General features: G+C 42.8%; 1 protein-coding gene and 2 non-coding genes across 5 annotated transcripts in view; 1 reads left to right on the top strand and 2 right to left on the bottom strand.

Moving 5' to 3' along the window:
• Positions 1–12,016: 12,016 nt before the first annotated feature.
• On the bottom strand, positions 12,017–12,087 carry TRNAG-CCC (transfer RNA glycine (anticodon CCC)). Its single transcript has one exon. It is a non-coding gene; the product is annotated as a tRNA-Gly (tRNA).
• A 294-nt stretch (positions 12,088–12,381) lies between these two features.
• On the bottom strand, positions 12,382–12,454 carry TRNAT-UGU (transfer RNA threonine (anticodon UGU)). The gene has a single exon. It is a non-coding gene; the product is annotated as a tRNA-Thr (tRNA).
• A 5,139-nt stretch (positions 12,455–17,593) lies between these two features.
• PATL1 (PAT1 homolog 1, processing body mRNA decay factor) overlaps positions 17,594–24,076 on the top strand; it is a 77,416-nt gene continuing 70,933 nt past the window's right edge. The window contains exon 1 of one of the 3 annotated variants that reach the window (XM_089683676.1): positions 17,594–17,750. In XM_089683676.1, coding sequence (XP_089539802.1) covers positions 17,736–17,750 — 15 coding nt within the window. In that variant the 5' untranslated portion in view covers positions 17,594–17,735. Of the gene's footprint in view, positions 17,751–23,992; positions 24,017–24,076 lie in introns of those variants that run through there. The other 2 variants (XM_089683673.1, XM_089683674.1) reach the window with 2 other exon arrangements.

The raw sequence follows: 24,076 nt of genomic DNA, 5'->3' as shown, positions 1-24,076 counted from the left end.
TTGATGAGTCCCTGATTAATTTTTCTGGCCTCCTTGCATTCAAACAATTTCTCCCCTGCAAGCGTGCCAGATATGGGGTCAAGATGTAGAAGACCTGAGAGAGGGCAACAGGCTATAATTATAAGTTTCGGATTTACGAGGAAAAAGATAGTCACGTGGAGCCCCCCAGATGCCCAGACTACATGGGGAGCAGTGGCATGATAGTTTGTGACTTGGTGTCATCCTTTTTCCATATGGGGTACCACATATACGTGGACAATTTTTATTCAAGCATGCCACTATTTAGACATTTGTACAATCTTGGAACTGGCGCATGTGGCAAAGTGTGACCTAATGTGTCCCCACCATTAGAAGTGGGTAGATGCAGGGCGGTATATTCTAATGGTGGGCATACCACACACTTTTTCTGGCAGAGATTTCGTCTCTTTTCTTATTCAGCCCACAGGCTGCATACAAAAAAAAAAGAACATAGCATATATAACCAACAAGGACCAGCGACATATGGGTACATCACTGGACTTTGAATGGTTATACCAGGGTGATGCCTACAACTGCAGGCATTATCCTGGTATCATTTTTTTCAGCCAGTGATCGGCTTTCATATAAAATCAATCCTGGTGGCTAATTAGCTGCAGTATTGCTTTTACAAATAGCAGGAGATGATGCCCCCCTCCCCCGCTGCCTTCCACGGCCTTCTCGGGCAGTCCCGTGCCATCAGGGGAACCTGAGAATGCAGCTTATGTTTCTACCAGCTGACCATAGAGCTGATTGGAGACCAGAGTGGTGCCAATCATCTCTATAGCCTAAGAAATCAGAAGCTACGAGCATTTCATCACTTCAGTTTTGCAGGATATTAACAGTGCCATTTGTAAATTGGGAAAGCATTTGATCACACCGATTTTGGTTTGATTAGATAATGTAAGGGAAGAGGAGATATCTAGAGTCTGATAGACCCCAGATTTCTGAAAAAAGAATAGATGACAATGCCCATTGAAGTTTTAGGGGATATTTGCATTCCCTGTGATAGTGTCAGGGACTCTGGGAGTTACCACGGCGCGCGAGTCTGCGCATGCGCGGTCTGTCTAGGTGCACTAGCATGTGGGCGCTAGGACCTGAGCGCCCACAGCGGCAACGGCGGACGCGCATGTGCACTCGCGCTCACGGACGCATGCCTGGCACCAATGAGTGCACAGGGCACACTATTTAAACAGACTCTGGCAATACTCAAATTGCCATATGGTCTTTCCTGCTTTTCCTGTTATCCTGTGTTCCTGAGAGATTGCTAGTTGCCGACCCTGCCTGACCCTGATCCATTGAGCGTCTCATGCTCTGATCCCTGGCTCGTCCCTGACTACTCTTCTGCCTACTCCTGAATTATTTGACCTCCTGTTGCCGAACCTTTGCTCGTGACCCAGTTACTCTCTGCCTGCTGCCCCGTACCATTCTGCCTCTGCTTGTCTGACCCCGCTATACTCCATACTGTCATCCACCCATCCATCCATCCCGCTTGGATCCAGTTGCTACTGTCCAGGGCCTGCCAGTCTCTTCACATCAGGCTCTCTTCCTCTACATACCTCCGGCGGTCCTCTCTACCACAGTTGGGCGTACCCAGGGGCCGCGACCTGGTCTCAGTTCTGCTCCAAGTCCATCCCCACCATCAGGGGCTCTGGTGAATAAGCAGACTGGGGCTGAGACTCCGCGCCCTGGGGCATCCCGTTCTGTAAATCTAAAATGGTAGCTTTTAAAGGCTTTTAAAGCGTTGCTAATGGATATTAAAAATGTATGCAGTTTGTCGCCATTGCATGGGGCATGCACAGTTTTAAAGCTTGTCATGTTTGGTATCTATTTATTCGGCATACAATCATCTTTTATATTTTACCAAATAATTGGACAATATATTGTGTTTTTGTGCATTAAAAGTAAAATAAGTGTATTTTTGCTTTTGAAAAATCTCTGCGCGAGTACTATGTGCCATAAAAAATTGTAGTACCCACCATTTTATTCACTAGGGTGTCTGCTTTAAAAAAATATATAATGTTTGGGGGTTTAAATTAATTTCCTAGCAAAAAATACAGATTTTTTTCATGTGAACAAAAAGTGTCAGAAAAGGCTTGATCTTCAGGTGGTTAGAAGAGTGAGTGATGTGTGGCATAAACTTCTAATGCTGGGCATAAAACGCCCCCACCCCCCAAAACGACCCCTTTTTGGAAAGTAGACACCCCAAACTATTTGTTGAGAGGCATGTTGAATCAATAGAAGAATTTATTTTTTTACCACAAGTTTTTGGAAAATGACAAAAAAAGTTTGTTTTTTTACACAAAATTGTCATTTAAATGATTTATTGCTCACACATGCCATGGGTATATGTGGAATTACTCCCCAAAATACCTTCTGCTACTTCTCCCGAGTATGGGGGTACCACATGTGAGAGATGTTTTGGCAGTCTAGCCAAGTACAGGACCCCAAAATCCAATAAGCACCTTCAGGCTTTTAAAGGGCTTTATTTCCTCATTACACTTCCTGACTACCTATCACAGTTTCGGAGACCCTGAAATGCCAGGATAGCACCAAAACCCCACAAATGACCCTTTTTGGAAAGTAGGCACCCCAAGGAATTTGATAAGAAGCATGGTAAGTATTTTGCAGATCTCATTTGTTGCCACAAGTTTTTGGAAAATGAAGAAAAAAAACAAAAACATATTTTTTCTATTCTTTTTTTATATTTCAAAACCTTGTGAGAAAAAATGAGATCTCCAAAATACTCACCATGCCTCTTTTTAAATTTCTTGGGGTGTCTACTTTCCAGAAAGGGGTCATTTGGGGGAGTTTGCTGCTATCCTGGCATGTCTGGGCCTTCAAAACTGTGATAGGTATTGAGGAAGTGAAATGAGGAAGTTACGCACCTTCAGGCTTTCAAAGTGGTCATTGGATTTCAGGCTCCTGTATGTGGCTAGGCTCCCAAAAAGTCTCACATATGTGGTATCCCCATACACGGTAGAAGTAGCAGAATGTATTTTGGGGTGTAATTCCACATATACCCGTAGCTTGTGGGAGAAATAAATCATATAAATGACAACTTTGTGTAAACAAAAAAAAAATGTTTTTGTCATTTTCCAGAAACTTGCGGGAAAAAAATAAATCTTCCATGGACTCAATATGCCTCTCAGCAGATAGCTTAGGGTGTCTACTTTCCAAAAAAGGGTCATTTGAGGGTGTTTGTACTACCCTAGTATTTTAGCACCTCAAGAAATGTGATGGGCAGTCAGGAAGTAAATTCCATTATCTATACCATAGTTTGTAGACGCTATAACTTTCACACAAAGCAATCGCTATACACTTACTGGGATTTTTTTAACCAAAAACATGTAGCAGAATACATTTTGTCCTAAATTTATGACGAAATTTTAGTTTTTATGGATATTTTTTATGACCGAAATAAGAAAATATGATTTTTCAAAAAAAATTTTTTTCTTCAAAATTGTAAAATAAAAAGTGCACAGGTGATCAAATACCACCAAAAGAAAGCTCTATTTGTGTGAAAAAAAGGACATAAATTTCATTTTTGTACCATATTGCATGACTGCGCAATTGTCCGTTAAACTAGCTCAGCGCTGTATAGCAAAAAAATGGTGTAAATTGCAGTATCTATACCATAGTTTGTAGCCGCTATAACTTTCACACAAAGCAATCAATATACACTTATTGGGATTTTTTTACCAAAACCATATAGCAGAATACATTTTGGCCTAAATTTATAACTAACTTTGAGTTTACTATATATTTTTTATAGCTGAAAGTAAAAAATATTGTTTTTGTTCCAAATTTTTGGTCTTTTTTTGTTTAGAGCGTGAAAAATAAAAAGCGTACAGGTGATCAAATACCAATGAAAGAAAACTCTATTTGTGTGAAAAAAGGACGTAAATTTCGTTTGGGTGCAGCATTGCATGTCCGCGCAATTATCAGTTGATTAGTGCAGCGCCGAGTAGCAAAAAGAGGCCTGGTCATTGAGGGGGGTAAATCCTCAGGAGTGCAAGTGGTTAATGCTTGATTTTTTTTCTGCTTAGTAATGTTTTTATTTATTATTGTTTTTATTTTTTTGTTTTCTATATGTTTGATACTGCATTATTACCCTCTTTGGATCAATCTTTGCGCCATGAGGATGGGACAAATAAAATGATGTCAGCAGCTTGCACTCCATTGTTCATGGATGCATTGTGTCAGATACAAACATGAGCAAACTCAGATTGTTGCACAGTATACCCTATGATCCGAAGGTTGCTTTCCCGGATGGCGGAACACCAGGACCTGGTTGCATGTGCGACCTTTGCGACCCTGTTTATTCCACCACTGGTGTCAGTAGTTTTTTTATTTTTATTTTCTTTTTTTTATATATTTTTTATTTGCAAGTTCCAGTGCTATTTTGGTGTGTTCCAGTGCGTTTTTGATGCATTTTACCTTGTTGAAGTACAGTTCTGTGCAAAAAATATGCAGCGTGTTCTACTTCATTTTTGTCTGCAACCGGAACACACTGGAACTGCAAGCACTGATGTGAACTATGACACTTACAACCATATCACCTGCTTTCTGTGCATTTTTGATGCAGAAAACAAACAACTGAAATGCATGTATTGTGAACTGGCCCTTAGTGTGGAAAAAAAACTGTTGTGTCAGCAGAATTTTCTCCATAATGCGTGATTATATTTTCCACTGAGTAATGCTTTGTTGTTTAGATATTTTTGTTCTCTATATGTTTGATAGTGCATTATTACCCTCCTTAGATCAATCATAACGCCATGAGGATGGGACAACAAAATGATGTCTTGCAATCCTTTCTTCCTGCATGTATCCTGCCAAATACAAATGTGAGCAAACTCAGATTGTTGTACAGTATACCATGATCCTAAGGCTGCATTCACACCTGCATGACGCGACACTTTTTTGTTTGCACGCTTCTCCAGTAATAGTATAGGGTGGTCCATTCACCTGAATAGCTGCCTATAGGTCATGTATCTTTTTTTGGCAGTGAGCCTTGCCAAAAAAAGATACATGAGCTAAAGGGCTCCAGGCCGGGACCCTTCCCACTAGTCCCCAGGACCTTTTACTTCCATCACGAGGCCCTTTATTACGGTCCCACAGAGGAACCCTTTCACATGTTCTGTAGTGCGCCCCCTTCTTGTCATCTTAGGGCCCCCCACGGTGGCAGAATGCCAGAACCCAGTTACATGTGTGATCGCCACTGGTGTAAGGCTACGTTCACGCTAGCGTTGTGTGCAGGTGGCAGAGAGGCGTTTGGGAAGCGTTTTTACAGCTTCCAAAATGCCTCTGACAATTCTGCACATTGCAGCATATGGTGCTGTTCTAATGGGAGCATTAGCGTCGCGGCAAAACGGACGCCTCTGGTCGAGTCAGGAGGTGTTGAAGCCTCCTATTCTAGTCTATGGTGTCGCGTTGTGACGCGGTTACGGGGCGTTTGCGGAGCGGTAACACCATTTAAACTTCATTATAGGCATTTGTGGAGCGTTTTTAACACTTAGCAAATGCCTAGAAACCGCCACTAAACTGCGCATGCGGCGTTTGTGGAGAGTTAAAAAACGATCCGCAAGCGCCGAACCAACGCTTGCCAAACGCTATAGGGGCGCTTGGCAAGCGTTGGTAAAACAGTCAACTGTGAACGAGCCCTAAGTAGTTCTTTTTTTATTTTTTTAATTTCTTTATTATTTTTCTGGGTAGAGGGATTCACAATCAGTGGTGAAGTAATTGAGTTTAGTTTTAAAAGTACAAGGAAAAAATATAAGTGAATAAATACTTAAATGATAAAAGAGTACCAGCCAGAAAATGTTAATACGCCAACTAGGACTTGAACCTGGGTCACAAGAATGGAAATCTTGCATGATACCCCTACACTACTGGTGCTCTTAATGGTCAATGGTTTGGAAAAAAACTGCTGTGTCTGTAGAATTTATTTCTCTAATTAAAGGATAAGGTCGTATAAATATATACAGGCATATCTCGGTTTACGAACGCCTCGGTTAATGTAACTTTTGGTTTACAAATAAAAATACATTGAAAATAATTCCTCGGTTTACGAATTTTTTTTGTAATATGAAGTAGGTTTCCCCAGGATGCATTGCACCTAGGAGGTTTATAGCGTCGGCCCCGTGCCTTTAAAGTGCACTTTATAAAGAGTTTTGAACAGATAAGACTTTTTTTTACTTTTATCTGACCTCCGGAACGGATTCATTGTTTTTCAATGCATTTACAAATTTTTTTTTAATCATGTCCCTGTACAGTATTTATGTCTTTAAAGTGCACTTTATAAAGAGTTTTGAACAGATGAAATACTTTTTTAAAACTTTTTTCTGACCTCCGGAACGGATTAATTGGCTTTCAATGCATTCCTAGAGGAAACCGCATTTCGGTTTACAAATTTTTCGTAATATGAAATGTACCGCAGAACGAATTGAATTCCTAAACTGAGGAATGCCTATACTATATATATATATATATATATATATATATTTAAATAATAACAAAAATGTTTTTGTTCTCTATATGTTTGATAGTTCATTATTACCCTCTTTAGATCAATCTTAGCGCCATGAGGATTGGTCAAATTAAATGACATAAGCAGTTTGCAAACCATTGTTCCTGTATGTATTCTGTCAAATACAAACATGAGCAAACTCAGATTGTTGCACAGTATACCCTGTGATCCTAAGGTTGCTTTGCACGCTTCTCCAGCAATAGCATAGGGCAGCCCATCCACCCTGGATGGCAGAACACCAAGACCCAGTTGCATGTGTGACCTTTGCGACCCTGGTAATTCCGCCACTGGTGTCAGTAGTTTTTTATTTTTGTTATTTTCTTTTTTTACATTTTTTTTATTTTTATATTTTAACAAAATGTTTTTGCAAATGTATTTTTTAAAATGTTTTAGCAGTTGGGGGGCTTTGGTGAGATATAAGGGGGTACATATAGTGGCTGCATGGGCCCCCTAGAGCATAGGGCCAGTTTGCAATTCCGACTCCTGTATCTACGCCCCTGACAGCAACCTGTGTTTAGGGTGCCATTAAAAATGAATGGCACCATAAGCGTAATGCACATTTTGGCATGTTTTTCAGTTGTTTCCGGGAACTAGTGCAGAAAATAGTGTGTTTCAGTGTGCTTTCCTGGATATGCATGAAAATCGCACCAAAATTTGCATTATGCTTGCAGTACTATTAACCACTTCCCGTCCGGCCCATGTGCATAAATGGCTGGATGGGAGCAGTGCAGGAGCCTGTGCACGCTCCCTGCGAACACCGATCGCTGTACGGGACCTCTGTGTGAGATCCCGATCAGGTGATCACTGATTAGCCAATCAGTGATCACATGAATAGTAGTAAGCAAGATGTCACTTCCTGACATCATTGCTTACTACGTGTGAAATCTGTGAATGATCACAGAGGTCACATGGTACAAGGCTATTCACAACAGCCTTGTACCATGTGACAAGCTGTGACTAATCACAGCTCTCACAGTATTTCTCAATGGCTGCAAGAATGCAGCCAGAGAGAAGGAGAAATGATTGTTTTTACAGCCTCTATGGGTGTAAAAGCAATCAGTGTTAGAAAAAAAAAAAATCTTCATCACCCCCCACAAGTAGTACAGTGTCACTGTTGCCCTTTCCTTTCTTTTGTATGCATTCATTAATTGATGAGTTTCATTTCATCCTATTTGTTGCGTTGAACCAATTTGTTTTCGGAATCCGTTTCGCATCTTCGGCATTTGTTCCGTATATTTGTTGGTCTGGGTAGATTTGAATGAGCTTGCCATTTTTGGGTGGATTTATTATTTATATATTGAAACTTTTGGAAGGATTCAATTTTCAATAATGGAAATTTGGATCAATTTGATATTCGAGTCTAAATTATTGAATGAATTTGAAAATTGAATGAATTTCCCCATGGGCCCGAATTACTGTCGCAGCATGTGGCGTCATCCACATAAAACAAATGCAATGAGGGCGCTAAAGCGAAGCTCCTGTCTCCTGTGAATAAATGCAAAAACTGTAGCTGCTGACTGTTAAAAAACAGTCACTCACCTGTCCCTCAGTCCAATAGTTTCCTTCCTGCAGCTGGTTTGCTCCAGCATTCCTCTCTCTCCGGCTTCGGCATCTTCAGTGTGGGCACCCGGCTGCAACAACTTGCGGTTTCACAGCCAAGTGCCCACTGCGCATGCGTGAGCAGCTCTGTGCCTTGTGAATGGTCCTGCAGTCTTCTGGCACCTGTCACGTGTCCCAGAAGACTGCGGTGGGGGGTGGGAGTATAACTTCTGCTTCCGATCACCTAGATGGCTGGAGCAGAAGTGGGAGTGGGTACCTGCAAAATCAGGTACCTGCTCCCCAAAGGTGCCGATCCTTAAAGTAATACTAAACCCCTAACCCTGCATTCACTATATCTGGTCTCCCAGGACCCTGCATTCACTATATCTGGTCTCCCAGGACCCTGCATTCACTATATCTTGTCTCCCTGGACCCTGCATTCACTATATCTGCTCTCCCCAGACCCTGCATTCACTATATTTGGTCTCCCCGGAACCTGCATTCACTATATCTGGTCTCCCTGGAACCTGCATTCAATATATCAGCTCTCCCGGACCCTGCATTCACTATATCTAGTCTCCCTGGACCCTGCATTCACTATATCTGGTCTCCCAGGACCCTGCATTCACTATATCTGGTCTCCCCTGACCCCGCATTCACTATATCTGGTCTCCCCGGACCCTGCATTCACTATATCTGGTCTCCCCAGGCCCTACATTCACTATATCCGGTCTCCCCAGACCCTGCATTCACTGTATCCGCTCTCCCGGACCCTGCATTTACTATATCTGGTCTCCCCAGACCCTGCATTCACTATATCCGGTCTCCCCGGAACCTGCATTCACTATATCAGCTCTCCTGGACCCTGCATTCACTATATCTGGTCTCCCTGGACCCTGCATTCACTATATCTTGTCTCCCCGGACCCTGCATTCACTATATCTTGTCTCCCCGGACCCTGCATTCACTATATCTTGTCTCCCTGGACCCTGCATTCACTATATCTGGTCTCCCAGGACCCTGCATTCACTGTATCTGCTCTCCCGCACCCTGCATTTACTATATCTGGTCTCCCCAGACCCTGCATTCACTATATCTGGTCTCCCTGGAACCTGCATTTACTATATCAGCTCTCCCGGACCCTGCATTCACTATATCTGGTCTCCCCGGACCCTGCATTCACTATACCTGGTCTCCCGGACCCTGCAATCACTATATCTGGTCTCCACTAACCCTGCATTCACTATATCTGGTCTCCCAGGACCCAGCATTCACTATATCTGGTCTCCCGGACCCTGCATTCACTATATCTGGTCTCCCAGGACCCTGCATTCACTATATCTGGTCTCCCCGGACCCCGCATTCACTATATCTGGTCTCCCAAGACCCTGCATTCACTATATATGGTCTCCCCGGACCCTGCATTCACTATATCTGGTCTCCCACAGTACACAAAACATGGAAATGCATGCATATGGCCGGCGCATATAAACTGCTAAATACCTTTTTTCATCAGCAGCATATAGCAGTCTTGTGACTTCTATCAGTGTCCAGTAGAGCACTGGTTAAAGATTGTAGGGGGGGAGTTTTCTTTCTGCTCTAGGAGGATGCAGGACCCCTGAACTCTGCCTGGACAGTGCTGATTGGCCCTGTGCTGATCACATGCACTTTCCCAAGAAAAAAAAAAACCCTCTCTTGCAATATGCACTAAACTGAGCAAGTGCAAAATGGCTACGATTCAGTCTGTTTTATCAGGAGATCAGGCTCCATGCACACGGGGCATTTTCATAACGCTGGTAATGTTAAATGTGTAAAGTTTGTGGTGCATTTTTTGTTTTTTATGCATTTTTGATGCGTTTTGCATTTTTAGTCTGCCTAGCAACAAATTGCCCCCTCCAAAAAAAAACATAAAAACTCAAAATGCATCAAAAACGTGTTCAAAAACTCAAAACACACTGCAAAAAGTGTGACTGTATAGTGTGTCACAGCTCTGTGCTGTCACACTACAAATGCAAAAAAAATGGGCCTACACCTCAATATTGCTATACCCTAAGTCTAGGTTCACACCTAAGTGTTTTTATTCAGCATTTTGCATTTTGCAGAAACGCACAGCAGTCCATTTAACATGATTTCCTATGGGACAGGTTCACATCTCCGCGTTTTCACCCGGTGCGTTTTTTTGGAAATGGTCAGGGACTTTTTTAAATGCAAAATATTTTTTTTTTGTTCTATAGACTTCGAAGGAGACGTTGCAGAAATGTATCTAGTGCGTTTTTGATGCATTTTGCATTTTAATCTGCCCAGCAACAAGTTGGAAAAACATATCAAAAACGCATGTGCAAAAATGCAAAACACATTACAAAAAGCACTGTAGAAATGGATCAAATGCAAACTGCATCGAACTAAACCTAAGTCTAGGTTCACACTTATGCATTTTCCCACTGCATTTTTCAGAAATGCACACCAGTCCATTTAACATGATTTTCTATGGGACAGGTTCACATGTCCGCGTTTTCACCCGCTGCATTTTTTGGAAAGGGTCAGGGACTTTTTTAAACACAAAAGGTTGCGTTTTTGGTTCTATAGACTTCAATAGAGACGCTGCAGAAAAGCATGTTGTGCGTTCTTGATGCGTTTTTGATGTATTTTTTTATGTATTTTGCATTTTAAACCTGCCTATCAACAAGAAAAATAAAAAAAATAAAAAAAGCCCCACAAAGTGCATCAATAACGTGGCAAAACACGTAAAAAATGTAGGTGCAAAAACACAGAAACGGCTCAATTGCAACCTGCATAGGTGTGAACCTAGCCTGAAATGCAAAAAGTTGCGTTTTTGGTTTTATAGAATGGAGACACTGCAGAAAAGCATTGTATGTTTTTGATGTGTTTATGATGTGTTTTACGTTTTGCATTTTATTCTGCCCAGCAACAGGTTGGAAAATAAACAAAACTTATCAAAAATGCGTCAATAACACATGAGCAAATATGCAAAACGTGCCGCAAAAAGCACTGCAGAAACGCATCAAACGCAAACTGCCTAGCTTAGGCTAGGTTCACACCTACGCAGGTTGCATTTAACCTGTTTCTGCATTGTGTTTTGTTTTTGTACCTGCGCCTTTGCCGCATTTTTAATGCTTTTTTTTCATTTTTTAAATTTTTTCTTGTTACTAGGCAGATTTAAAATGCAATACGCATCAAAAATGCAGCAAACAAGGCATAAAAAAACAGCAAAATCACACTACATGCTTTTCTGCAGCATTTCCATTGAAGTGTATAGAACCAAAAACGCAACTTTTTGCATTAAAAAAACTCACTAAGCCCGGGTTCACATTTTTGCAGTGCAACATACCGCATGTGATTCGCACAGGAACCACACTGCATTCCTATGCAAATCACATGCGAATTCTGTGCGGTGCGATTTAAGCCCCACATTTTGTATGGCTCAAATCGCACCGCATCCGCACCAAAAATCGCATCCGATTCTACACATCGCCCCGCATTTTGCGAACTGATTTCGGGGTGTCGTTAACTTAAAAATGGGGTGCGATTATGATGCGGTGGGGAAATCGCACAGAAACCGCTGCAATTTTTGCCTCGCATTAGTGTGAACCCGGGCTGAACCTTTCCAAAAAAAATGTGGAGAAAACACGGAGATGTGAACCTGTCCCATAGGAAGTGATGTTCAATGGACGGCTGTGTGTTTCTGCAAAACGCAGGAGAAAATGCTTAGGGGTGAACCTGGGGTAAAGAAGGAATTCAGGAAACAAAAGGATTCCAATTTTCTGAAGTTAGATTCTCCAATTTAGCAAAGATAATAAAACAGGTAAAAGTTAGAATGTTATGGAATTTTTGTGAAGATATAGACAACTCCAATGAGAGAACACAACTATTCTATGGTAATAAAAAGAAAAGAAGAAAAATAAAAAGTTCTCCTGCGCTAGCCGGGACTCGAACCCGGGTCGCAAGAATGGGAATCTTGCATGATACCCCTACACTACTAGCGCTGATGGTGTTGTCTCCCCAGCTGCTCACTATTGTAGTAGATATTAGAGCATGTGTTACTATGTAATAGTATGATCCTTTCCTTTTAACAAAAGCATTTGACTTTTCATTGTCCCTTATGCAATTCTATGCTGTAGAATTTTCAGTCCCATTGCAGTTGTTGCTCAGCAGGTCTGTAATGGAAGAACAAGCAGTAATGTGAGCTGATATACGTGTAAAGAGTAAAATATTCGTTTAACGCCGCATAGATGGATCACATTGATAAAACTGCAAGAATATCAGCAAAATGTTTCTGCAGGCCCCAGCGAGATTTGAACTCGCGACCCCTGGTTTACAAGACCAGTGCTCTAACCCCTGAGCTATGGAGCCGTCCGCTGAGCAGCTGAGCTCCAGCTCGATATACAACAGCACTGCACTGCAAGGCTTGGGAGGGTTTCTAGTTACAAAGACTAGACTGACACACTCAGGTTTCTGGTTTCATTTTCCTGCACAGAGGTCCAGGACTCCACCTGTTGTGAATTGCTGATTGAGCCTGGGTTCACACTAATGCCGTGCAGTGATACGCACAGAAACTGCACCGCATCCCTCTGCAAATCACATGTGATTTGTGTGCAGTGCCTTTTGTATGGCTCTTATCGAACCGCGCTCGCACCAAAAAGGTACAGGACCCTTTTTTTTGTCCGCACTAGAATCGGATCGCATGGGTATTCACACCTATACGATCCGATTCTGCACATCGCACTGTGCTTTGCGGACCGCTTTCGGGGTGTGTTTAAAATACATGTGGTGCAATTCTGATGCGGTGCGGAATTCTCACAGAAAACGCTGTGAATTCCGGACTGCATCAGTGTGAACCCAGGCTAAGCCCAGGTTCACATATATGTGGTGCAGTATATTGCATGTGATTCGCACAGGAACCGCACGGCGTTCCTGTGCAAATCACATGCGATTTGCGTGCGGTGCGATTGGAGCCATACCTTTTTTGTATGATTCTAATCGCACCGCACCTGCACCAAAAACATGCAGGACCCTTTTTTGGATCGCATGGGTATTCACACCTATGTGATCCGATTCTGCACATCCCACCGCGTTTTGCAGACCGCTTTCGGGGTGTTGTTAACTTAAAGCGGAGTTCCACCTTAAAAAAAAAAAGTCAGCAACTACAAAAACTGTAGCTGCAGACTTTTAAAGTACAGCCACTTACCTGTCCAACAGTGTCCTCACCACCGCTAGTCTTCTGGGACCTGTCACAGGGAGGGAGGGGGGAGGACAACTTCTGCTTCCAACCGCCTAGGCGATCGCAGCGGAAGTCAAATTCGGGTACCCGCTCCCCAAAGGTGCCAATCCTTAATAGAGAGCAGGGGACAAAGGCTTAAAGCGGAACTTCCCCTTTTGGATGGAGCTCCGCTTTAACATACACACCCGCAGCGGTTTGCATGAACGGGGTGCGATTCTGAAACCGTGCGGAATTCGCCCAGAAAACGCTGCAAATTCCGCACCGCATCAGTGTGATCAGGACTAAATTGCTTTGTGGCTTGCAGAAAGGGCTCTGGGCTGATGGAGGAGACTTATGCAGGCCACAGACGGGTTGAAAATCGGCCAATTTTTTGGCTGAAAAAAAATCGGCCGATTTTTGCACCGTTAGTGGGTTAATTGGTCGGCCATTTTTAAGGATTTTGTCACTTTTTTTTATCGGTGAAGTTAGAAAAAAATCGGCCAATTTGCCGATCGGCCAATTTTCCTGGCAATGATGGGAAAATCTGCCGATCTTTTTACCGATAAAAAAATCTGGGCATGAGCCGTGACCTGCAAGAAGAGAAAAAGAAGAAAGGAAGAAAAGAATAAGAATTCTAGTCTGCTATTATATTTGACATGAAAAAGTATTGCGGTTGCAACATTGTATCTATTTGTATCCAAATAAAAACATCTATATCCAAAATGGATACAAACAGATACATTGTTGCAACCGCAATACTTTTTCATGTCAAATATAATAGCAGAGCTCTCTGCAGGGACAGAAGTAATTAAATGCTGGCTGTAGACAGGACAAAAATCAGCCGATTTTTTTTTACCGTTGGTGGTAACGTCGGCCTATTGAACGACCAATTTTTTTATTTTTTTTTAAAAAGGCGTGTTTTCAACCCGTCTATGGCATGCATTAAGCCTCACGTTCACATCCGATTTTGAAATCGTGCCACTGACAGTGAAGTCGCACAATTTCAAAATCGGCTGAGATGCCGATTTCCTTGCGCTTTGCGATATGCAAATCACAGCAAAAGGAGTACATGTACTCCTTTTGAAATCGGTGCTCCGACCAAGTCAAAACCGCACCAATATGACCACTCTGATAGCGGACAATATGGTGCAACTTGGCATGCGATTTGCAAGTCGCAGGGCATGGAATTCTCATACCAAGTTGCATCCAGTGTGAACCAGCCCTAATGCAGCAATGGAGTCACTGTACAATTTCCTATTGGACAAATATTACTTGTGTCTTCTAAGCTGATGGAAGGATGAGAGGCTCTTGGAGCATGTGCAGACTATCCCCCCACTTCGGAGCCATGGGTGGATCTTACCTTCCTGAGTAGCTCATACGAGCATGCTGTTCTGTGCCATGACTGTTCTCACTGTCGCAAGCAATTGAACGATTTTCTTTACAAGAAAATTTCATAATGTTTGGCCAGTCCTAGGCTAGGTTCACACCTATGCAGGTTGCGTTTGAGACGTTTCTGTTTTGCGTTTTGCATTTTTGATGTGTTTTGTGGTTTTTCCTTGTTGCTGAGCAGATTTAAAACGCATAAAAATATGCAGCAAAAACGCACTATGTGCTTTTCTGCAGCATTTCCATTTAAGTCCATAGAAACAAAAATGCAACATTTTGCGTTTAAAAAAGTCCCTGATCATTTCCAAAAAACGCATCAGGTGAAAATGTGGAGATGTGAACCTGTCCCACAGGAAATCCTTCTAAATGGACAGTTACCTTCCTGAGTAGCTCATATGAGTGTGTTGTGTGCCATGACTGTTCTCACTGTCGTAGGGAATTGAGCGATTTGTTTCACATTTTGTATGGCTCAAATCGCAACGTATCCACACTAAAAAAGTGCAAGACCCTTTTTTTGTGCGCAGCAGAATCGGATCGCATGGATGTTCACACCCATGTGATCCGATACTACAGATTGCACTGTGGTTTGCAAACTGATTTTGGGGTGTCGTTAACTTAAAATACACATGCACTACAGTCCATTTAACATGCTTTCCTATGGGACAGGTTCACATCTATGCTTTTTTAAACTGCTGTGTTTTTGGAAAAGGTAAGCGACTTTTTTAAGCGTGGGTTTACACTGAAAGTTATAGCATTTACAAAAGGCGGTATATATATACTGGGATTTTTTTTTTTTTTTTACTAGTAATGGCGGCGATCAGCGACTTATAGTGGGACTGCGGCGGCCATTCTGACACTGGGGGAACTTACTTGGTGTCACTAACATCCCCAGTGACACCAATACAGTGATCAGTGCTAATAAAAAGCACTGACACTGTACTAATGGAACTAGGCATGAAGGGGTTAACATCTGGGGTGATCAAAGGGTTAACTGTGTGCTGGGAGTGTTTTACTAGGGGGCGGTGTGTTGGTGCTTCACTGTAATCACACTGCTTTGGATGGCTGTGCTATGCAGAGCCATACAAAACAGTGTGCAGGAGCTGACAGGGGAGAGATCTGTGTTGTTTATAGACAGGTCTCTCCCCCGTTGATAATACTCGGAGATCGGGAAGACTGTATTGTATACAAACAGTTCCCCCCCTTCCCCGTCGGAGATACTCTGTAATCACTGGGCACCAGCGAGTAATCACCGGCTGGGACCCCATGAGTGGCAGCCGCACATGGTGGCACGGGTAGGGCGCACCCATGCCTCGCGTGCACCCCCTACCTGGGTATGCAAAATCACATATATATATATTTGATTTTGTGCACCCATGCTGCCCTGTAGCCGTATATCTGCTATAGGGTGGTTGGGAATTGGTTAATGCAGAAGAGACAAAGCACTTTCACCCATTTTTTTTCCACTTTTACAACGTCCTGGGAGTTTTCCAGTCAGGCTTCATGAGGTACATCAGGCCTACTACTACAGTGAGGATATTACTCATCTTTGGCCAAAGCCGCTCAGCTTTGTTCAGTTCTTGTGGTAAAGGCGAATTGACCGTTTTAATGCTCAGAATGCATTTAGTAACACTTGATTTGCTATAGAAGACATGATGGGTGAAGCTTACAAAGGGATTTTATTATTTGCGGTCATTTTATACTATTATTACTTTTTTTTCTAAAGTTTACAAGTGAACAGCCACTTGACACGCCTTAATCGCTTCCCCTCTGCCCTATAGGAGAAATACAGCTACAGGGCGGCACGGGTGCTCAAAATCATGTATATTTACGTGATTTTGCAATTCCGGGTAGGGGGTGCGCGTGAGCCCTACCAGCTGCCTCAGCTGTCAATCACCAGGTTCCGGCCAATGATTTTCCGCTGGCACCCGGTGATCGCTGAGTATCACTGACGGGGGAGAGAACTGTGTATAAACAATAGAGATCTCTCCAGTCAGCTCCTGCACACTGCTTTGTATGGCTGTGCAAAGCAGTACAAAGCAGTGTGCTTACAGTGTAAAGCACACACAGAGCACACAGTTAACCCTTTGATCGCCCCAGATGTTAACCCCTTCCTGCCCAGTGCCATTAGTACAGTGTCAGTGCTTTTTATTAGCACTGATCACTGTATTGGTGTCACTGGGGATGTCAGTGACACCAAGTTAGTTCCCCCCAGTGTCAGAATGCCCGCCACAGTCCTGCTATAAGTTGCTGATCGCCGCCACTACTAGTAAAATTGAAAAAAAAAAATTCCAGTATATATACCCTCATTTGTAAATGCTATAACTGTCACGTAAACCAATTAATTTACACGTATTGGAATTTTTTTAGCAGACATGCAGCAGAATACATTTTGGCCTAAATTTATGACACAATTTTATTTTTAAAATGTTTTACTGGACATGTTTAATAGCAAAAAGTAAAAAATATTGTCTTTTTTTGCTTATAGTCCAAAAAAAAACCCCAAATCGCACAGGCGATCAAATACTACAGAAAGAAAGCTCTATTTGTTGGGAAAAAAAAGGACGTAAATTTCATTTGGGTGCAGCGTTGCATGACCGCGCAAATGTCATTTAAAGTAACGCAGTGCTGTATCGCAAAATATGGCCTGGTCAGGAAGGGGGGGGGAATCCTCTGGAGGGCAAGTGGATAAATAATGCTGGAACTATACATTTACACTCCATCAAATCCTTCTCTGTGATGTCAATTTATTCTGTCACCAATAAAGTTTTACACTGATTTTTTTTTTTTCTCCACAGCCAAGGCGCGGTCCCTCTACCCTGACGTCACCGCGCATGGTCATTTGAGCGATCCGGAGCGTGCCCGTTCATCACGAGCTTTGAAGGAGGCGAGCACGCACACGCCCAGCCCCGCTAGCCAATGGCGTGGCTTGGGCGCTGGAACGCGCCTGAGGTTTCTCCAATCGGGAAGGAGGAACGGCAAGAGGAGGGAGCGCGTGTGCGCGCACCGGAGTAAGGGGGTGCGGAGAGGCCAAGGGAAGGAGAGGGAGACATGCTGCGGTGTCAGGTGAGTCAGAGCTTAGGGTGGGCTGTTATGGCCGGCTCCGGCTTTCAGTGTGGTCCCAGTGAGCAGGTTAGTGGTGGAGGGGTACTAGCCATGGCTCCTGGTGGGGTGAGGGGAGTAACACCATTACTTTGTTTACCATGGATACGCAGAGCTGCTCACCTCTACTCCTTGTTGGAGTCTGAATACAGGTCACATGACTGGACACAGGACAGAGATTGGACAATCATAGTGCTTCTAAAGGCTGACAGTTTTTACATTAAACTGATTGTAAAGTCTGATTTTTTTTTTTTCCTAACCAAAATAATAAAAAGGTTTGTACTTGGCTGCCCTGAGCGGCCCCGATCCTCCGCTAATGGGGTCCCCCGCCGGCACATCTAGTCCCTCCTCTGGAGTGCCCCAGCTTGCTATGGGGGCTTACGTGCAGTCTCGATTCTCAGCCACACTGCCTGCGTACATAGACACAGAGAGCCTGGCTCGGCCCCACCCCCTGTTCCCTCTTCATGGGATATGACTGATAGTAGTGGGAGCCAGTGGCACCCACCGCCTCAGCAAAGCCTGTGAGAGTGGGGAGACGAGGAGAGCGCACCTACAGCCGTGCACAGCGCTGAACCAAGTGCTAAGTATAGGCGGGGGATATTGCTACCTAAACATTTTTTACTTTAGCCGCTGATGGACAGCCTCAGGCAGGGCGGCCGCTGTACGCTGGATCACGTATCTGGTACATGGTATGCGCTTCTGGGTAGGGGGCACATGGGCGCTGCTCTTCAATACAGCACAAGCCAATCGGTGGGCCCGGGCCAGTGGTTGATTGCCGGGATGTGCTGATGGGCTCAGCAGATCCCCAAAATACATTCTGCTACTTCTATCGAGTATGGGGATACCACATGTGTGAGATTTTTTTGGGAGCCTAGCCACATACAGGAGCCTGAAATCCAATGACCACTTTGAAAGCCTGAAGGTGCGTAACTTCCTCATTTCACTTCCTCAATACCTATCACAGTTTCGGAGGCCCCGACATGCCAGGATAGCACCAAACCCCCCCAAATGACCCCTTTTTGGAAAGTAGACACCCCAAGGAATTTAAAAGGAGGCATGGTGAGTATTTTGCAGATCTAATTTTTTCTCACAAGGTTTTGAAATATAAACAGAAAAGAAAAAATGTTTGTTTTCTTCATATTCCAAAAACTTGTGGCAACAAACGAGATCTGCAAAATACGCACCATGCTTCTTATAAAATTCCTTGGGGTGTCTACTTTCCAAAAAGGGGTCATTTGGGGGTGGGGGTACTATCCTAGCTTTTCAGGGCCTCCGAAACTGTGATAGGTAGTCAGGAAGTGTAATGAGGAAATAAAGCCCTTTAAAAGCCTGAAAGTGATTGGATTTTGAGGTCCTGTACTTGGCTAGACTGCCAAAAAGTCTCTCACATGTGGTACCCCCATTCTCGTGAGAAGTAGCAGAATGTATTTTGGGGAGTAATTCCAAATATACCCATGGCATGTGTTGAGCAATAATTTAAGTGACAGTTTTGTGTAAAAAAAAAAAAAAAACATTTCCCAAAAACTTGTGATAAAAAAATAAATTCTTCTGTTGACTCAACATGCCTCTCAGCAAATAGTTTGGGGTGTCTACTTTCCAAAAAAGGGTTGTTTTGGGGGGTGGGGGCATTTTATGCCCAGCATTAGAAGTTTATGCCACACATCACTCACTCTTCTAACCACCTGAAGACCAAGCCTTTTCTGACACTTTTTGTTCACATGAAAAAAAAATCTCTATTTTTGCTAAGAAATTACTTTGAACCCCCAAACATTATATATTTTTTTAAAGCATACACCCTAGTGAATAAAATGGTGGGTGCTGCAATTTTTTATGTCACATAGTACTTTAAAAAAAAATACACTCTTTTAAATTTTAATGTACAAAAACACAATATATTGGTCAATTATTTGGTAACTTATAAAAGATGATGCTATGCTGAGTAAATAGATACCAAACATGACCTGCTTTAAATGTGCGCATGCCCCGTGCAATGGTGACAAACTGCATACATTTTTAATATCCATAGGCAACTTTACAGGCTACAATTTTAGATTTACAGAGGATGTCTAGTGCTAGAATTACTGCCTTTAATCTGACGTTCGTGGCGATAACTCGCATGCATGGTGCAACCGCTGTTTACATACGGCGGGAGTGAGGGTACTTATTTTTTTTTTAGTTTGAAGTTTTTTATTTTTATACTCTCCCTTTCATTTTTCATTTTTTTGATCACTTTTAATGCTATCACAGGGAATGCAAATATCACCTATAACTTCAATGGGTCATATATTCTTTTTTGAGAAATCTGGGGTCTATAAGACTCTAGATCTCTCCTCTGCCCTTACATCATCTGATCTCGCCAAGATTGGTGTGATCAGATACTTTCCCAATACTTCTGCAGCTGCAGGCATCATCCTGGTATAACCAATCAAAGTCAAGTGATGTACCAGTACGTCGCTGGTCCTTGTTGGGTGTATATACTATGTTGCCTGTGGGCTGAATGGAAAAAAAGAGAAGAAATCTCTGCCAGAAAAAGTGTGTGGCATGCCCACCATTAGAATATACCTCCCTGCATCCATCCACTTCTAATGGTGGACACACATGAAATGTGCCAACAAATATTATAAAATATATATGCTAAAGCATAGGGCCATCCACCCAGTAGCCACCCCAGGCCCCCATGCTTCGGCCTATATGCTCTTTTTTTTTTTTAACTGCGGATGAAAAATCTCATCCAACAGCACTGCACACACCTACTTATGTATATTCTGAGAGCAAGACCCTGTTGCTGTCAGAATAAACAAGTCGGTGCTGCAGTTGAATGACATTCCTGCAAAGAAAACCGCAATGGTTAACAATTATACAGTAACTCAATAACACAACTTTTTTATGGAAATATCTCTGTCAGGAAAAGTTTGTGGTATGCCCAACATTAGATTTTACCTCCCTGCATCCACTCACTTCTAATGGTGGGCACACTTGAAATGTACCAACAGATATTATAAAATATATATGCTGAAGCATAAGGGCCATCCACCGGCCACCCCAGGCCCCCATGCTTCATCCTATATGCTCTTTTTTTTTTTTTTTTTAACTGCGGATGAAAAATCTCATCCAACAGCGCTGCCCACAGTGCTGTCAGAATAAACAGGTCCGTGCTGCAGCTGAAATCACTCCTGCAAAGAAAACAGTAATGGCTAACAATAAAACAGTAAACAACAACAGAAAAACCTAATTATTTTTGGTTTTTAAAATTTTTTATTTTTTTGGGGATTTGTACTTTTTATTTATTTATTTTTTAAACTTTAACTTTTAAAACAGATTGTAGGGTCTCTCCAAATGCGATAGCCAGTTTCCTGACTACCTAACAACATCTTTCGAGACCCCGTGTAATTATGTACCCTGAACTGTGCCATGCTGTACCCTATACTAATACTCCACTAGTGTGTGGTAGTGACGGAAGCAGTCCTTGAGGCAGAGACCAGGTTGGCCAGGAAAGTAGGAACAAAAAAAAAGCAGGTGTCACGCCTAATTCCATGTCTGCTACAGACACATCTTTTTGGGGTGTCCTTTGGGTTGGGGTACCAGGAATGGCATCGGGAAAATGCCTCTCATGCAGCCGGCTAACTGCATTTGGGTTGGGGGTTTGGGCCTGGAATGTTAGGAAGGATACACTTCATCCAGTTGCTTTGTAAAGCACAAAAGTATTATATATAGCCAATTAAAATGAATAAACGGACACTTTTTTTTATACCAGCGTCTGGCTTTTCGGGAAACCAAGTATGGCTTCATCATCTGCTCGTTGAAGTCCACCCCTCCCATGTTAAGGTTATAGTCCTGGACACAGAGGGGCTTCTCAACAACACCAGCTACCATGGCAATTTGGATGGTCATATATGCATGAATGGAAGACAGGACGAAAACATCCCGTTTGTCCTTCCACTTCACTGCGAGCAATTTCTCAAGCAGGATTTTTTTCTCCCTTTCTAAGACAGGTATTTACAAGCTGTTGGTGGAAGCCCCGGCGATTAGGTCGCACGGTGCCACATGCGCCAATTCCAAGATTGTACAAATGTCTAAATATTGACACGCTTGAATAGGAATTAGCCACGTATAAGTGGTACCCCATATGGAAAAAGGATGACACCAAGTCCTAAACTATCTTGCCGCTGCTCCCCATGTCAGCTGGGCGTCCGGGGGGCTCCACGTTGCTATCTTTTCCCTCGTAAATCCAAAACTTATGTATGTATAGCCTGTTGCCCTCTCACAGGTCTTATACAGCTTGACCCCCATATCTGGCATGCTTGCTGTTGAGAAACTGAATGCAAGGCAGCCAGAAAAATTAATGAGGGACTGATCAACGCAGATGTTTTTCTGGGGATCATAGACATCTGCAAATTTTTGGTTAAGGTGATTTACGAGCGGCTGAATTTTGTGGAGCTGGTCAAATTCAGGGTCAGCCTGAGGACGACAGAGTGTCTTGTCTTTGAAATGCATAAAACGCATTATATTCTCATATATATGCCTGGTCATGGCAGCAGAGGACATGGGCATATGATGAATCGGGTCTGTGGACCAATACAACCGCAATTAACTTTTTCTAGTAATGCCCATGTTGAGGGTTAGGCCCAAAAAAACTTTACATTCGGAAACCGTAATGGGTTTGCATGCAAATGGTCTGGCGGCAATCAATTGTTGTGCATATGCACAATAATCCATAATCCATATCCATAATCAATGCACACAGATGTTCCGTGAAAAACCGCTCCAAAAAATCAAGGGAGTATTGAAATTTTCTCTTTCCACATGAATTCTGGGTTGGGCAGTAAATGGGGGAAGTACAGGTGCTTCAGAATTTGTGGGCTGCTAGTTGGGGTATGTAAGCACGTCAGAAAGCACTACTTGTGCTCACCACCACACCAGCTTGCACTGCACTTATGGGACTCGCCACGTCACCAAGTGATACTGCAGTGCTGGTATGTGAAGGATCAGGATTTACCAGGTTGCTGGTGCTTGCCAGTTCACCAAATGGTACAGCAGCACTCGTACTGGCACTCTGCTGCATATGAGAGTCATCATGCGTTTGTAACATCTTAGCAACCTGGGAACGGGGTCGTGTATGCCTGATCTTAGCAGGGACCTCTTCTCCATCGTCTGAGCCATTTGTCAGGGTGCCACTGCTGTCTACAGGTGCATATTTTGAGCCTGATTCTGCCAGTGAGTCTTCCCCTTCACTCTCATCTGACATGCTCAGAATTCTGTAGGCCTCTCCACTAGAGTACCTTTTGTTGGACATTTTGGCCACTAAATTTATAGGTGCCTAGTGCGACTGACGGGAAAAAGAGCAAAAGAGTAAATTTCACGCAAACTTAATAATATATGCTTATTGGGTTTTTTATTTTTACTAAAGACACAATTTATGGCAAAATTAGATTTTTTTAAAAAATTTTTATTGGGTATGTTTTGTAGGAGAAAGTTTAAAAACAATGTTTTTTTTCAAAACATTGTTTTTTTTCAAAACATTGTTTTCATTTATATAATATAATAAATAAAAACCACCAAAATAAAACTCGTATTTGTGTGAAAAAATGAGATAAATTTCATTTGGGTACAGCATTGCATGACCGCGCAATTGCCAGTTAAAGTAGCGCAGTGCTAAAAAGAAAAAAAATGTCCTGGTCATGAAGGAGGTAAAACCTCTTTATTTTTGATTGAAAAAATTTTTTTTTTTTTTCCAAACAAGAACTCTGGGAAGGTTGGATCACCTTATTGACCAATACAACTGTGATATTGCATACTTTCTTAAAGGGTTGGTTTACCTTTACCAAAAGGCTGCCTGTTCAAATACGGGACATCTGTAGATGAAAACAAACTGGGGATTAATTACTAAAACTGCATGGTGCAAAACCTGGTGCAGCTCTGCATAGAAACCTATTAGCTTCCAGGTGTTATTGTCAAAGCATAATTGAACAAGCTGAAGTTAGAAGCTGATTGGCTACTATGCAGAGCTGCACCAGATTCTGAGTGCACCAGTCAACCCCACTGTGTAGCTTTGGCCAAAGTTGAATAATGTCCTTGCTATAGGTCAGTGTTTCTCTACCAGGGTGCCTTGGATTCCCCCGGGGGTGCCTCAAGCAGGAGACCCAATTGATCGTGGATCAAAGATGGATGAGAGGATCTCTGTGAGCCGGGGGACGACTCTGATGTGATATGGGGACTCTGTCATGATAGAGGTACTCTGGCGTCATGGGGGCTTTCTTGTATAGGAGGAACAATGATGTGAAAATGGCTTC

This window comes from Staurois parvus, unplaced genomic scaffold (assembly GCF_062004578.1).
Source record: "Staurois parvus isolate SC_StPar_1 unplaced genomic scaffold, SC_StPar_1.0 ptg000320l, whole genome shotgun sequence".
Taxonomy (NCBI): Eukaryota; Metazoa; Chordata; class Amphibia; order Anura; family Ranidae; genus Staurois; species Staurois parvus.
The sequence above is the reverse complement of the archived record's forward strand: the minus strand, read 5'-3'. Positions and strand labels throughout refer to the sequence as shown.